The sequence below is a fragment of the Epargyreus clarus genome, unplaced genomic scaffold, assembly GCF_041222505.1.
Source record: "Epargyreus clarus isolate Ecla_fem2 unplaced genomic scaffold, WU_Ecla_fem_2.2 ptg000027l, whole genome shotgun sequence".
Classification (NCBI taxonomy): domain Eukaryota; kingdom Metazoa; phylum Arthropoda; class Insecta; order Lepidoptera; family Hesperiidae; genus Epargyreus; species Epargyreus clarus.
Window position 1 is genome coordinate 912,324 of NW_027332234.1, and position 16,746 is coordinate 929,069.

At 35.2% G+C, this 16,746-nt stretch overlaps 1 protein-coding gene across 1 annotated transcript; it reads right to left on the reverse strand.

The window, feature by feature from the left end:
* Window positions 1-377: 377 nt before the first annotated feature.
* On the reverse strand, window positions 378-15,741 carry LOC140753795 (uncharacterized). The gene is given in 10 exon segments (XM_073088578.1): window positions 378-1,593; window positions 2,701-2,902; window positions 3,800-3,988; window positions 4,414-4,656; window positions 5,252-5,392; window positions 11,082-11,270; window positions 12,709-12,923; window positions 13,320-13,405; window positions 13,570-13,842; window positions 15,477-15,741. Coding segments are annotated over 10 exon segments (2,130 nt in total). The 5' UTR covers window positions 15,588-15,741; the 3' UTR covers window positions 378-1,112.
* Between the last annotated feature and the right edge of the window lie 1,005 nt (window positions 15,742-16,746).

Below are 16,746 nucleotides of genomic sequence, written 5' to 3' on the forward strand. Positions count from 1 at the left end.
CAACTACAACTAATCTCTTGTATTTCCTCAAATTTCGCTTGGAATCATACACCATTTTATTTAATCATGCTATCGTAGTTTTCTAAACAATTGGCATATAGACAAGCTCCGAACTGCGACTGTCGGAGACCGGCCGCTCCCCGGGCATGATCACCTAGCCCGGTGGGAATAGCCCAACCCCTTTGCTAAATACGCATGCTTTTTCTGAGGGTATTTTTTTCCTTTTTAAGTTATACCTCCATACATAGCAAATTAATGGCCAGGCTTGGCCTTAGAACTTACAATGTTTTTGAATTTTATTAGTCCGACACTTCATTTACATTTGAATTTAATTTAAAATGAAATAAAAAAACCTTTTTTATATACTTAATATGTATTTAGGATATAATATGCCAATATGTTTCTAAGTGTACAATATTTAACAGTTGCATTACCACTAAGTTATTAAGTACAGCTTCAACATATATTTACACAACAACGTTTTGAATATTAAATATTTTAAAATAAAAAAATTAAGTACTAAAATGAATTAAATCTATGCAGATTCCACATACACATCCCCTAGTATATTTTAAGATATTAAATATTTAAAAAAATGCAGAAAATACATAAAATTACGTAGGTAATTTAAACAACATTAAATTGAGCAAATATCTCATAAAAATATATCATTTCAAAAAGTAAATATTGAATATTTTAAGTACATATAATCATACTTAATTTTATTTTAAAAATAGTAAGCAGTTAAGTACATAACTAGTTATTAATTTTGTCACTTGATAACGATCATTGTCATTTAAATGAAATACTAAAATTTTAACTGTAAAGAGGTAAATAATTTTTTCATTAAAATGTATTGCTCATATCAACATTGATATATTTTGCCTTGCCAGTCTCCAGTTCGATTCTTGGGTGAACATGAACCTAGATTATGAAGTTACGTTTGTTCGTAGATCTGAATATTTGCGTACGCTTCGTATCACTACTCAAAAATCGTTCTTTAAAAAATAACATTTTATTTTTGGCACGTTCTTTGTAAAACTATCTACAATTACCAAAAAATAGTTTTCTATCAGAATACCTATCATGTCTACCTACAAGTAACATTAAAATCAAAAAACTTGATCGTCTGTTTCCCTCAACAACGATTCGAAGATTGTGACAAAGTTATCTATGCCCTCCTTGAAATTGTCGTCTATGGTGTCCTCGCCGTCGTCGTTGAAGAAGGCGTGGGCAAAGTCTATGACTTTCACGGTTCCCCACGGGTTGGGCGTGGGCGCGTCGCTCGACAGCTGGTCCAACATCGCTCTGTAGTTCATTTTGATTTTCGACAACTTATCTTCATAGTTGTGTTCAAAGGAGTGGCTTAGGTTGAGTTTCTCTAGGGCCTCCGTCCACGGTGACGTCACCGGGGGTGCGGCGGTCTGGGGGGTCATGGGCGCCAGGGGGACGGAGTTGACCTTCTTGTACTGCGGGCCCTTGGCCGTGAGCTGGCCGCTGAAGTTCCCGGTGGCGGGGTTGTGCAGCGAGTGGATGGACTTGCGGCGGACGACTGGCGCGGACGGCGGATGATATGGCAGATTATGATGGGACCTGGGAAATTAAAAATAAAGACAACTCTCAAATTAGGTATAAAAATATTCGATTATTTACCATACCCTTTGGAATATAACTAATAGAACTTTTTGCACGTGATATTTAAATAATTATACACAATTATACACAGTTTAAAAACTAAAACCACCACCACCACGCTAAAATCGCACAAGGAAAATCGTTAATCCTGATTCCTGAAGATCCTGATGAAGAGAATGGGATAAAATTATTAAAATCGTGTGTTGTCATCGGTTCTTGATAATTGTTCAAAATTTTAAATTAATCGGACGATTCAAAATGGGTAAAAATCGAGTTCAAAGATTCAGTTACATAGATACATACATACAACCCAAGCTAATAAAAGCGTGGTAAAAACATTATTTATAGGTCGTTCAGGTTTCGGGATGATTTGAAATCTTAAGAGAACAATTTTACCTTACAATTTGGGCCTGGGCCGTATAAAACCCACGGTATTGACATAATCACCAGTTCGACATGACATGATCATAGTTTAGAAATAGTTTTCCTCCTATAGGGGGTGGGTTTCTATAGGGGGCCCCGGGTACTCAAAGCGCGGGCCGCTCCCCGCAGCAGCCGCGCAGGCGCGCCGCGTCGTACACCAGCAGCAGCGAGGTGGCGCACAGCGGGCCCGGGTACTCACAGCGCGGGCCGCTCCCCGCAGCAGCCGCGCAGGCGCGCCGCGTCGTACACCAGCAGCAGCGAGGTGGCGCACAGCGGGCCCGGGTACTCACAGCGCGGGCCGCTCCCCGCAGCAGCCGCGCAGGCGCGCCGCGTCGTACACCAGCAGCAGCGAGGTGGCGCACAGCGGGCCCGGGTACTCACAGCGCGGGCCGCTCCCCGCAGCAGCCGCGCAGGCGCGCCGCGTCGTACACCAGCAGCAGCGAGGTGGCGCACAGCGGGCCCGGGTACTCACAGCGCGGGCCGCTCCCCGCAGCAGCCGCGCAGGCGCGCCGCGTCGTACACCAGCAGCAGCGAGGTGGCGCACAGCGGGCCCGGGTACTCACAGCGCGGGCCGCTCCCCGCAGCAGCCGCGCAGGCGCGCCGCGTCGTACACCAGCAGCAGCGAGGTGGCGCACAGCGGGCCCGGGTACTCACAGCGCGGGCCGCTCCCCGCAGCAGCCGCGCAGGCGCGCCGCGTCGTACACCAGCAGCAGCGAGGTGGCGTACAGGCGCAGCGCCCGCTGCCGCGCCGCCCAGCGCTGCACGCCCCACAGCGCCGACAGGAACTGCAGGATCAGCGCGCGGCACAGGCTCGAGCACAGCCCGTTCAGGTAGTTCTTTATTGCTGGAACCACGTAACCCAAAATAAATACAAGGGCACCCAAATACATCAGATTGAATCTTGGTCCAAAGTCGAATCTTGAGTCGAACTTGGTTTCAAAATTAACTAGGAGCTTTGAAATAAATACCACTTAAAAATCTATAGTTTTTACATTTTGACTGAAGGAAAAATCTAGATCAAGACAAAATACTACACGTAACTAAATCAGATAGTCAAATCGGAGCCAAGTTCGAGGTCAAGACCAAACCAAACCCGATAACAAATCTTGGCAGATAATTTTCTTCATCAATTGGATTAAGAGACGAACACTAATTTCAACTATTCATATATTTTCAATACTTTAAATATAATTTATTACATTACGCTTAATGACCTTCTTTATACAGGAGCATGACACTGATTTCCCAGGTACGACAATTAGGTAATAGTCACCAAAAATACAGTAGGTAAGTAAACAATGATGTATCGAATCGAGTGCAAAGTATATTAATATCCAAGTAGCAAACGATATTAAAAGTGTCTTGATAAACACGTAATAAATACCTTAAGGTACAATAACATCGATTATATCGGTACTTTTTATACGACGTATAATACATATATTAGAAAAACAAGATTAGAAAGGAATATTTTATACATACATACAAATAATGTTTTAAATTTAACATATTTATTTTTAACATTGAACTAGGAAACGAGCATGCAGTTTACCCTAATGATAAATAGAATTCAGCCACACATGTGTTTGTCGCCCTTACAACAACCTTCAAACAATATACAGCAGTGCTTAACATTGTTGTATTAAGGTATAAATAGATGTGACGCTGGAGCCTCCTCAGGATTGACAAAGGATTCTACCACCTCTACCACGATTTACCAATTCTAAGCAACATTACTCACCAGCCCGCACCATCTGCCCATGCAGCTTCTTGCCGCAATCCTTGCCGTACTTGCAGAGCTTGCCCGTACTCAACCGGAACACCTGGTAGCCGGGGATGCAGAACCCGAACTCCTCCTTGCATAACTTGTATTTGCTTTGCTCTTTCTGTATCTTCTCCTGGCTGGCGAGCGGGTCCCAGGTTCGCTTACCTTAAGTGAGGGAAATTGGAAAAAGAACACAAATATTTTATGTTTTCTTGGCAAAATTAAGTTTTAAACATTTTGAAAGAGCAAATATATTGAATAAAAATACAACTGAAAGGGATAAGTACCAAAATTATGATTTTTTTATGGAAATGTACACGAAAAAGATATAAAAAATTACCACGAATAAAAAAAGTCTTATTTATTCATTCCTAAACTTTTAAATAAAAAGTTAATTTGTCAGTTTATCAATGTCTGCCTCTTTACCAAAAAGACATTAAAGGCCGCAAAAATAACCCTAAACACACGAATTTATCTCATAAAACATTGAATAAAATAATACCTCAATAAACCCAAATAAAATAACAAATCTCAATCACTAACATTCCTACATAACATAACACAAAAAGGAAATAAACAAAATCGCTAACCAATCTTAACATCCATGATGCAGGGCTCGAGCATCCTCTCCGTGAGGTCCTCGAGGATGATGTAGTCCTGTTCGAAGCCGTTGTATGTGAACTTCCTGCAGCCGTAGTACTGCGCCACGTACTTGCGAAACTCCACCAGTTCGGGCTGAGTGGCCGCCGCCAGTCGCGTATAGAACTCCACCTCGCGCTGTTGGGACTCCTTCAGGATCGGCTTCAGGATCTTGCCGCTACATTGTAGCAAACCTAGAGAAGGATAAAGAAGGTTTTGAAGGTGGTTCGGCTTCGGCGGCTCCACCGCCTCTATTTCTGCCTTATAACAGCAGTGTTAAACGCTGCTGTGTTCTGATTTGGAGTGTGTGGTAAGGGAGCATACTTTTCCGAGGCGTTCCAGCTTAGTCTTCAGAATAAAATGTAAAAAATATATAGAACTAGACTTAGACAATACCAAGTGGTATTCTCAATTTTTATCAAACAATCGTGGTAGCAACGAAGTACGAAGTTGAACGTCCCATACTTTGTTTTGACTAAAAACACATGCGACATTCCAGCTAAGTTCCCTTTGGAGGTAGCGCGTCTATGACGGACGTGGGGTAGGACCCCAATCAGTTTTGGAATTAATTATAAGAGACCAGAGTGATTATTAATACAATACTTAGACTATGGCGTTACGAAATAAGCATTTATATTAGTGTACGTTTTTTAGTGTGGACTGGATAGCATTTCGAGTTATGGAAGAGGGCAGCACTAGAGACTCCGTCGTTTATGTACCTACATTTAAAACAACCTTGAAAAAAAAAACATACTTAAGTGTAAATCTTGATAGATCATCTCATCATACCGAGGTACTTCGTGTCGGAGCCGTTGTTCTTGTGTCCGGCGACTTGCAAGCCGTACGCTTGCAGCTCGAGCGGGTCGGAGGGCAGCACTAGCGGCTTGGCCATCGCATCGTCCTCGCGCCGCTGCAGGCAGTAGTGCACCTGACAGAACATATTGTAGGGTAAATTATATTACATTTATTACGCGTATAGGTAAAGTAGATTTTGTAGTGATCTAAAATCAGCTGTCAACACATTATTAGTATATTGTTATACACAATTAAATTTTAAATAAAAAAAATCTTTTCATTTCTATCAACTCATCATTCGACGAATACACTGTAAAATAAGGTAATACTAAATATATTTTTGCCCCATTACTGACCATGGAGTTTAGGTCTTATACCACTGTGTTGGCCAACCGTGAGACTTTACAAATATCGGTATAATTTATGCTATTATTACTATATGTTAAGTTTTTCAAAGAACTCTCAGGCACGTTAGCTTTGGAGATCAGATTTTAAAAGAGAGTGGGCATGATAAATCGAGACTGGATGCAACAACCTCTTCCTCACCCTATGTTTTCGGGTGCATCCATTCTTAAACATAATCTTGTACCCTACTATGAAAAACGAATCAGAATAAAACAATCATACCTGGTAAATGGATCTTTGCCGTCGTATAGGCCTCCGTTTATTTGGGTTTTTGGATACATCACTCATTTAGTTTATATCTGAAACAAATGAAAACTTAATTATTTTTATAACATATATTTTCTAACGTAAATAAGTAATTTTATAACCAGACAGTAAAAGTAGTGTGCATCACACTAATCAAGACCCTAAACTCTTTTTTCAATACTCACAGGCAAATCGTTAAATAACAAAAATATATCTAATACCACAAGACGTAACCTCTATATTAATACACTCGCTAACCATAACTAGACAAAGCCTATAAAACGTTACAAAAGTCCCTACTTACTTAATTTTATTATTTCAACAAAATGTATTCTTCGTGTCTTCATATGTCTACGAAGAATATGCAAAAACTAGATGTTTCACCTACTCATGACCAATATTAGGTGTTTAAGGAAACTTGAGGTACCTACTAAAGTACAGAAAACCCATGCGTAATTAGTTTTCGATGATTCTCATATTTCTGTTGGCCGAAGCATTGTCATTCCTGTGTGAATCAATGTTTCAAATACTACATGTATACATATTATAGATAAAACTCGATTGTTATGTTAGAATGATATAAAATTAATAATTAATAATCATATGCTAGTAATATTATAATCAAGTACATTTAAATCACTAAAATGGAATGTCCGTCCATAATTTTAAGATTAAACGTATTCTCTGACCTATTTATATAAAACAATATCCTAAACTCTTACGTACCCTACACAAAATACAGACTATGAAAATCGAGACCTACCCAGCCGGGGATCGAACCCGGAATCCTCTACCGAAACTATGACCGCGATATAACTTTTATATAACTTTGTTAATAACTTTTTTTGTAAGGAAAAATCGAAACCGCTGATGTATCAGTCACCACGCATGGCAGGTAAACACTGAAACTATGTATATATCTAAACAACTGTAGTAAAACAATATTGCTGACTCAACATACAGGTTCGGTTAATCTACGATCCATTCTATAAAAACATGTTTTTGCCATTATTAAAACGCTTATCAATCGCATTTGTATAGTAGCAGATTAGCAACTCAATGAAATATTCGATATTTCTCTATTGTAAAACATTACGCAGTACTTGTCAATGTTTATTATAGTCAACACTTTTTTTTCATTAATAAATATATTTCTACCTGAATGAGGAGCACTGAATTACATCAATACACTGATAGTCGATAGACCTCATACCTGTAAGAATATGAGAAAGTCTCAGACATTAAAATGTCCGAAGATTTTATTTCCACCATTTTGGTAGGTAAGTGATAACAATAACTGTAAATTCGAACCTGCACCACATAGGCAAAACCTCTGGTAATACACTTTTATTTAAATAATCATTATGTAAGCAAATCGATTACTACTTGTTCTCGTCAAAATACTTCTAAACTACGAACTACCCTCTTACTTTTATATAACGCACATAACAAACCTCTCAACAAAACAAATCACTAACAAACTGAACACTAATTATTATTAATGCAGGGAGTTGTTACTTCCTCGGAGCCCTGCGTCCAACTTCAGGAAACTCGTATATCTTATCAATCATCCATCAACATTGACGCTGCTTATCGATTCCCTACAATATTCGCATTATCGATAAAACGGAAAGAATTTATTCAATTATTTACATTTGCTCCTTGCAATTTGTGTTGTAAGCTTACACTTTGCAATAATGTTGGTCCTGACGTAGATTTTTTTCGATATGGTTTCTAAAAGGAAAATATTTTTAAAGTATACAAAAGGAACAATTAATTTTGTTACATTATAGTGACCTGCTAATTATAATACCAACAAAATAATTTAAGTATAAAAACATTTATTAATAATTAGTTTAAATAGATAAAAAAATCATAAAATAAAACAAAATTCTTCATAACATATATTTATTCAAATATAACAAAGAGGTAGCTTATGAGGTAGTTAATATTCATTGTATACAAACAAATGATTGCATAGGTATTTACTATTTACATAAATTAAACACTTATTTAATTACATAAACAAATAATATCCGTTGTAAGTACTGAGAAAATCTTAATCTACATTTATATTATGACAGACAGACGGATGAAATAATTGAACACATTACAGTAATTTGAATTAGCCGTGAAATCGGTTTCAGAAGGTTAAGGCTTGTTCACAATCTTGATTGTTAGTGATATTGAGCATATCTGATTATATCTTTAGCTATGGTCATGAAAAGCTTTACGTAATCACATTATCTATGAATATATCTATCCTTACATAGAAACAAAACTGAAATGTCTGTACGTGATTGTAAAATAACTTTTATATCACGGCGTGCGTAAATGGACGTTTTACGCACGCTTCGCGTGCGCAAAACCCCCATTTCCGACCCCGTAATATAAAATTTTATACAACACGCGGACGAAAAATGTTTTTCTGACTCGTGTGATTGCAGTCCTCGCCTGCGGCTCGGCCTGCAAACTCACACTTGTCAGAAAAAAATTTTTCGTCCTCGTATTGTAATGTACTATTATGAAGTAAAACCAAAACTAGTATTTTTTAAAAACAATCTGAATGGCGACTATGGTTTAAGTATTTTTATTTTGCGAGGAGACTCGTGCCGAGCAGTGGGACAGTAAAGAGGTAATTATTTATTCATAATTCATTACTTTAATCTCACTTAATTACATTTTTAATTACAAAAGAAATATTTACAAACATCCGAAATTACTACTACTTCCATCCCACTGCTGAACACGACTCTCCCCACAAACTTGAGAGACCTTCCCGGTCTCAAGGACACTCGACCACGCTGGTCCCTGAATTGGTGAATGATTCCCTACTTATTGTATTTATAAAACCCTTCTCCAGATTTCCTCCCAAGTTTTCCTTCGCTGACCATCTTATTCAAGATATCTATTGGCCTAAACACGGGATCTCCAGTTTTCTCCAGTAGCACCGCCAGGACCCTAATCTTGTTGTCCAACCCTGTGAAGTCAGCCAACTCTAGGGGTCCCATGGGATAACCTGCTCCCAGCTTCATCGCTATATCGATATCCCGAGCGGATGCGTCTCCTAGAAGTGATATAAGAAAACATAAATAAAAATAATTATAACTAGAAAGGACCCAGTGATCTTCAAATAGCTGAATGAAAAAAATATTGCTTGTTCGTAGCTAAAAATATTCTCGATTAAGTCACCTTTTAAAAAAACTGTTGAAACTGTGAAACCACAAACATAGTGTAAATCTCTCAAACCTCTCTTAGCGTCGGGAGGTCTTACCGATTTGCATAAATTTAAATTCATCCAATTTAGCGTAACAAAGAGAAATGACGCATGTATAAATGTTGTCGAAAAAAACAGTATTTTGTATATTAAATTTTAATAATTATTAACCAAGTACAATTTTTCATTATGATCCCTATTTTTAATTCGTATGAGTAATCACACGCCATTAGGCTTAGCACCTTTTTTATGATGCGTGATTTTATCACGGACTCGACACATTTTATTACCACTACCACTATTTTTTATCTACAATATGTTTTAATAGGCTTATGTATTCACGATATGCGGTTTTTAATTTCTTTATTGCCGATATTTCAACACAGTTACATGGATTGTACTCGTGGTCACGGCAAAACTACGGTCGGTCTTTTTATGATGGCATGGCATATAAATAAACGCTTTCTACACTCACAGCCCCACACTAAGATTCCCTGTGTCGTGGGTGCCCTGGACACACACATAGACAAATACACAAACACCCAGATCCAGAGACAGAAATCTAAATTCATCATTTAGATATCTGTCTGGCCGGGGATCGAACCCGGGACCCTTTGCGCGTCAGACCGGTATGGTGACCACTCCGCCACGCGGGTGGTGAATAACTTGGAATGTTTTAATGAAAATTTTACTGTTCTTAGTTCTCACGTGGCGATTAAGTAAGACGGCATATTTGGGATAATAATCCTACGAGTACACACGAGTTTCTAAATAAGATATAGTATAGGTAAAAGTTTAAAAATAACCACTATTTAAATAATATAATAATTCAATTAATTATTGGTGAATAAGTAATTGTTTAAACTTAATTAAAGCTGAATTTAATATAGATAATTAAGCAATGTGATTAATAATAACTGTGATTACGTTGGTTTAAATAATATTCAAGAAATTGAGATATTACGTTCTTCTACATCCGTATTATTATTATTAGGGTTTCTTACCGCCCAGTATCTCAAAGATGCCTTAACCTCCTACGAATCTGAAAATATCGGCTTCGGAATTCTTAGGTAAAAACTACGATATATTTTCGTTCGAAACTTCTGAATTACCTTTCTTTCAGTGACCGCGTTCTTTTAAAAATAAGATCCAACACAAGTTTGCAAGAGTTGCGAGGGTTTCCCGAGTTGAGAGTACCGTTTATCGGCCGCTTACTCTTTAATCTCGTACATGCTATGCTAGAATTATATTTTTTATACTGCGATGTGATATTCAGGTTATATGAATAACCTGTATTACATAATTTCCTATTGTATGTACAATAGGGATTAAATCCTGATAACGTGTCTCAAATTAACATCGGGGTAACATCACACAAAATATACACACAACTTAAAAAAGGTAAGAAGATATCATAAAAATAGTGCAGGTAACATAACTTTAAAATAAAACTTACACCAGTGCCATTTAATGTATCTTTATTAGAAATTACGCTTTTAACAAAATTATAAAAATAATATAAACAAGTGTATTCCCAAAAATAAAACAGTTCCACATTGACAGCATAATGACTGAAATAATTGCATCAAACTTTTAGTTTTTATTGAAAACTAGATAAATAGGATCATCCTGATTAATGAATTCTTCAATTTTCTTCAATTCTGCTGTTATTTAATAAATGAACTTATTATCAAGCCAAAAAATACGCAGATAGGCAATTATAGGCTTCAAAGTAGTAATAATTTGCGTCATGTGTTAAGACTAGAAATAGAAAAACTTACTCAAAAATTTCCCATCTGCCGCCAATTTTAATAGTTTAAATGTATGTTACCTCAAACATTTCTTAAAAACAAAAGATACCATAGACAACTCACATTTTTTAGATGTATAAAACTATTTCAATTAGCAATTACTTTTTATACTTATAGAAACCCTCCCCACTCTTGATTCCAAGTTTCCCTTCGGCGACCATTTTGTCCAGTAACGGTATTGGTTTGAAGACAGGGTTGCCAGTTTTTTCATACATAACTTGGAGGGCATATTTGTTGGTGTCGAGTCCTGTATAGTCTGCTAATTCGAAAGGTCCCATAGGGTATCCAGCGCCCAGCTTCATTCCGATGTCTATGTCTTCCTTACTTGCGTCACCTGGAGGTTACAAAAAACGACTATCAAAATATTTTAAGTCAAAAATGATTATAAAAAAAAATTGATCGTTAATACGGGTGAATGAAAAAAACAACAAGTGTTAGAATTAATGAATCAAAAAAGTTATTTAATGAGAGAATCATTATATCCCAAAAAAAAACATTTACTTTGGATTTTATGATGATTTATTTGACAGTGATAAAATGTTTTTAAAATAACTTTATAATTTTTTAATCCATATTGTTAGCGCCAGTTTTGTGGTGCTAAAATACATAATTCAATAATTAATTATTTTTGATGCAAATACATTATGTATTTAATTGTAATGCACATAATTATGCATAAAATAGCTATTCCTTTTAATGATAATTGGGAGTCATAATAGATACTATACTAGTAAGTATGTACATACATATTATGTGCTTATAAATTGAATATTTAGTGTTAATATTGGAGCCAATACGTAAGTATTCGTATAAAATATCACTAGGTCTATTTCTAAAACTGATGAGAACTTAGAGCTACTCAAATATAATATTGACAATTATCTTACACCAGTAATACCAACTACCAATGAATAATAAGTCATATTTTAAATAAATACTAAAAATAACAAATCAATAAGGAATACTTATCTGACAAGCAGAAGAACCACATGCATCCAAAAAGCACTTATTTTATACACACTTAGGCACAACCTCACAAAGCAGTGTGTAAATTTACACGAACTATATGTTAAAGCAATATAATACACTAACCTTAATGTAATTTTATTTTATTAATCATGCCCAAATTATTCTAAATAATCGCATATCATAAAAATACACTTAATATAATTTTAATGCTACCAGTTTCACCATCTCACAAGTATATAATCTAAGGCAGTGAAATAGGCAAAATTAATGTAATTTTACGTACCTTTTTATGTCAAGGGAATCCAGTCATATTATAAAATGCCTAGACTGGTTTAGTCAAATGTATTTGTTTTAATTATCTATCTTTCTTAATATACAACATTTACTATTTATTATTATAATTTACATTATATATATACCTCATATGCATGAAGTGTAAATACTGAATTTTATGATAAATTTATTGCTTAGTTATATTTATTTGCTTTGAATTTTGCCGATGTTTTATATTATGTCTGGGCTTGATCGAATACTGTATTTTACAGTTTTCCTGCGACATACACAATATAAACCCGATGTTATTAATTATTTTTAAAAGCGAAATAGTAGCAAATAAACCATTGGACATCTCTAATCAACCCAGTTAGGATTGAATTTCTACATAAAGTTGGCCACAGATGCTTTGGTACACTGTGGACTAAGCTGGAACTCTTGTAAATATACCCCCATAAATAAATGTCTCCCTTCCCACACCATTATACCAGTATCAAACATCAACCACCAACAAGCTGACACCAACTGACCTCTCTCATACAGCCTGATGGCTTCAGCGCTGTACGGCCCCAGCAGCCTGTTGACCACGAAGCCGGGCGTGTCCTTGCAGGTGATGCAGGTCTTGCCGACCGCTTTGCCCCACTCCATCATGGCCTGGTACGTCTCCTCGGAGATGTGGTCGCCCTTGATCACCTCCAGCAGGCGCATCACCGGTACAGGGTTGAAGAAGTGGAGGCCTCCAAATCTAGTCAACGAGTACTACCGTCTTAGTTACAGATTTCAACAAAAAGCAATTACTATATCGTAATAAAATGTTAAACACTGTGCGCTTATGCCTTAACGTTTAAAATATCATGATAGACGACGACAATACATGTATGTATTCTATTCTCGGTGAAACAATCATAATGATAATGATGAAGTATGGTAAGTGATTGCATACTCATATTTGTGTGTTCATAGCATGCACGGAATCCTTTTAGAGGAGAACTTAAAAAGTGCCATTTTTATTTTGAAAAAATTATATCAGTGCTTTTAGTCTATCGAAGTTCAATCCAACTGCAAATGACCAAATCCAAAGGAAATGTTAGGTCGAGTTTGAATAATAGTTAAAAAAAAGGAAAAATAAAGGAGTACTTACTTGTCCTTCCTCTTAATTCCAGAGCATATTTCATTGATAGAAATTGATGATGTGTTAGTGGCAAGAATAGTGTTGGCTGGCGCAAGCTGAAAGATATCCAAATCGAATCGTATTTAAACGAAACATTTATAGAAAGGTAAAAAATTGTTAAATAAGGATAAAAAATGTTTTACTTAAGTCATTTTGGTAAAAAATTGAATATCCTTACATAAATGTGGCAAATAGTGAAGGCTTAAAGAAATGCATTTACCTGATCAAGTTTATTAAACAATTGTTGTTTCACATCAAGTTTCTCCACAATAGCCTCGACAACCAAGTCAGAGTTCACTCCATCTTCAATTTTGGTTGACACCTTGATCCTACCAAACGCCTCCTTGACAAATCCTTCTAACTTGGCTGGGTCATCTTTGTAGAGCTTCTTTCCAACCCTCGTCAAGTTATTCTGGATAGATTTCTGAGCCTTGTCTAGGATTTCTGGCTGCAAGTCTATTAAGGTAACATTTTGGCCGGCCTGAGCTGCAACCTTTAAGAATGAGTTAATTAAAAAAAGGAATGAAAAAATCGTTTTAATGGTAATTATTGTTAATATAATTAATTGCCATTCTACCAAATTATGCTTAATGTTTGAAATATAAAATAACTGAATTTATTCAAATATGATTTTTTTTTTTAATCATATCAACAAACCTGTACTGTAGTAATGTGACCTGTACCAATTTATCTAGAAAACCACAAATCTTTTTCTTAAGAATCCTATGAAAACCTTATTGCATGTACAATATAATTTTATTTTAGAAATAAATATATTATTCTCACAATAGGTATAAAGACAGTTAATAAGTTGAGCCATCAATGTCTACGACCAGCTCATAAATTTTAATGAACAACATTTACATAATGTGCATACATTTCATTTTATTCCTTCAGCTAGAGAATGATACGTGAAATATTATTACAGCATAGTAACATACTAATAAACATACTAAATATATCATATATATTACTTAATGTAAGAAGATAGAAAAGATAGAAGATATGAAAATAATTGTAAAACATTTATTTACTTTGTTAATACTACTTGTATATGTAATGTTGATGTAATAAAATTTGCAAATCATCTAAAACACAAAAGGGGCCACAGTGCACTTTACTTTTAGCCTTTCCAGTGACAATAGTATGAATTCTACCTTATGGTAATCTTATATTATATTTATAATAGGACGCACAAAAAAATAATTGTGCTAAAATGTATGCCAAGTTATGTGTTATTTCCCTTCCATGAAATAAGTGTTTGGAAATCCAAATTTAAATCTTATTAAGTATTACATTGCAAGTTTTTTATACATGAATTTTGTTGTTATTAAAGTTAATGCTAATTCTGAGAAACTCCTCGGGAAATAGCAATAGTAGTAATAAAGATAATTATTCCATTAAAAACCTACTTCTGAGATTTTTTTTATATATTTATTTTTGCAGTTATTATTATAATAATAGTAAAATTATTACTTATGATTTTCAATTTAATTCCCCAGATCCCATATTAACATGAGTACAATTATATAATTACTTATAGCCTTAACTTTAACAAAATTAGATAATTAATAATATGTTTTATTTATTAAAGCTATTAGTAAGTAGCCTTTAAACAATCCTCTTAATCTTAATTAATCTCAATTAATATTCTCAAATGTTAAATATTAATTAAAATTAACAAAGAAAATAATCTTATAATTTATTTGTACCTACACCATCTTCATGAAATACTTTTGTTAAGAACAATAGTCAAATAATAAGGCATAAGAGATAACAGATATATGTAGATATTGTGCAGAGATATAAATATAAGTACTATTTAATACTTAGATATGGTGTGTAAAGATATAAATATAAGTACTATATTATTGTAATACTCAATGATAAAAATGAGTAGATTTCTCTCATATATCTCTTTCTTATTTTTACCTTTTATAAGAGCTTACTGGTCTAGATTATATTCATGGACAACACTGATAATGTGGCCTTCATGATCATTTCTATAGCAATTTTATAAAACAAGTGCTAGTGACACAGGTCAATGTCTCAAGTATTAATAGAGTATTAGAGAAAGTATCACTTTTACATTTACCATAAAGAGTTATAAGTGATTTTATAGCTTACCTGTGCGATTCCTGAGCCCATAAGCCCGCCGCCGACAACAGTCACGGTTTTAATCGCATTTTTTGATGAGGAACTCGAGAAATTTCTCGTAATTCCTAACAATTTGTTCATTTTGTTTAGCGACTAAACGGTACGTGCGGTCTAAGCAAATAGCGCGGGAGAACAACGCCCCCGCCGTTAACCAGCTCGTACGAACTTTCAAACGATACCTACTAATAAATTCATTCTCAAACCGAACGATAAACAACGTTATCAACATGTTAGTAACTCTGCAACTTTGATAAGAAATCTCACCTGTCATAAAGGGATTTGCACGCGCCCAAGTTTGAACACATCTTCGGAATTTTTATTGCTAGATAAATAAAACTGTACAATGATATCACACTTTTTAGTATATTCATCAAAGTAAATAAGTTGAAAAAAATTTATTATTGTTACATAGGTTGTATTTGACACTGACATTTGTATTTTGACACTTTACAAATTGACAGTTCGTATGATTAAAATGACTATTTTTTTGTGAACGATATAAAGGATATTGTTTAAACTTATTATTAAACTTGTTATTATAACCTAAACAAAAAATAGTTTTTAAAGTGACATTTAGTTACTGTTGTATTTTCTTAGCGAAGTGTTATTTAAAATCTGTGGGAAACGTATTATTAATCTGTTCGCTGTTATAGAATACTAATCCAACGAACACAGAGGTGCCAATGCTGACCAAAGGGATTTCAATTATAAGTATAAACGACGTTGTACTTGTGGAATGGAAATTAAAACAAACTCTAGTTCCATTTTTCTTATCATTTACGTTAACTACATAAAAACAATAAAAGTGCCATGTTTATCTAACTTTAAGACTGTTATAATATAAAAATTAGCCTTCATTGGATTATATAGTTATAATGTGAACTTTTTAACAGTATCCAACATTAGAAATATATATACGAAACGAATCATTCGTTTTCCCTAAACTGTACTTAATTTTAATTCATTCATATAATTCATTGATATTTCGCTTTTTACAATAAAAATTGCATAAAGCAGGTTTGCAATAATATGTCCGGTCTGACGCACAAAGGGTCCAGGGTTCGATCCCCGGCCAGACAAATATCTAAATGATGAATTTAGATTTCTGTTTCTGGCTCTAGGTGTTTGTGTATTCATCTATGTGTGTGACCATGGCACCCACGACACAGGGAATCCTAGTGTGGAGCTGTGAGTGTAGAAGGCGTTTATTGACCATAGTAAGCGTACAGTAATGAAATGA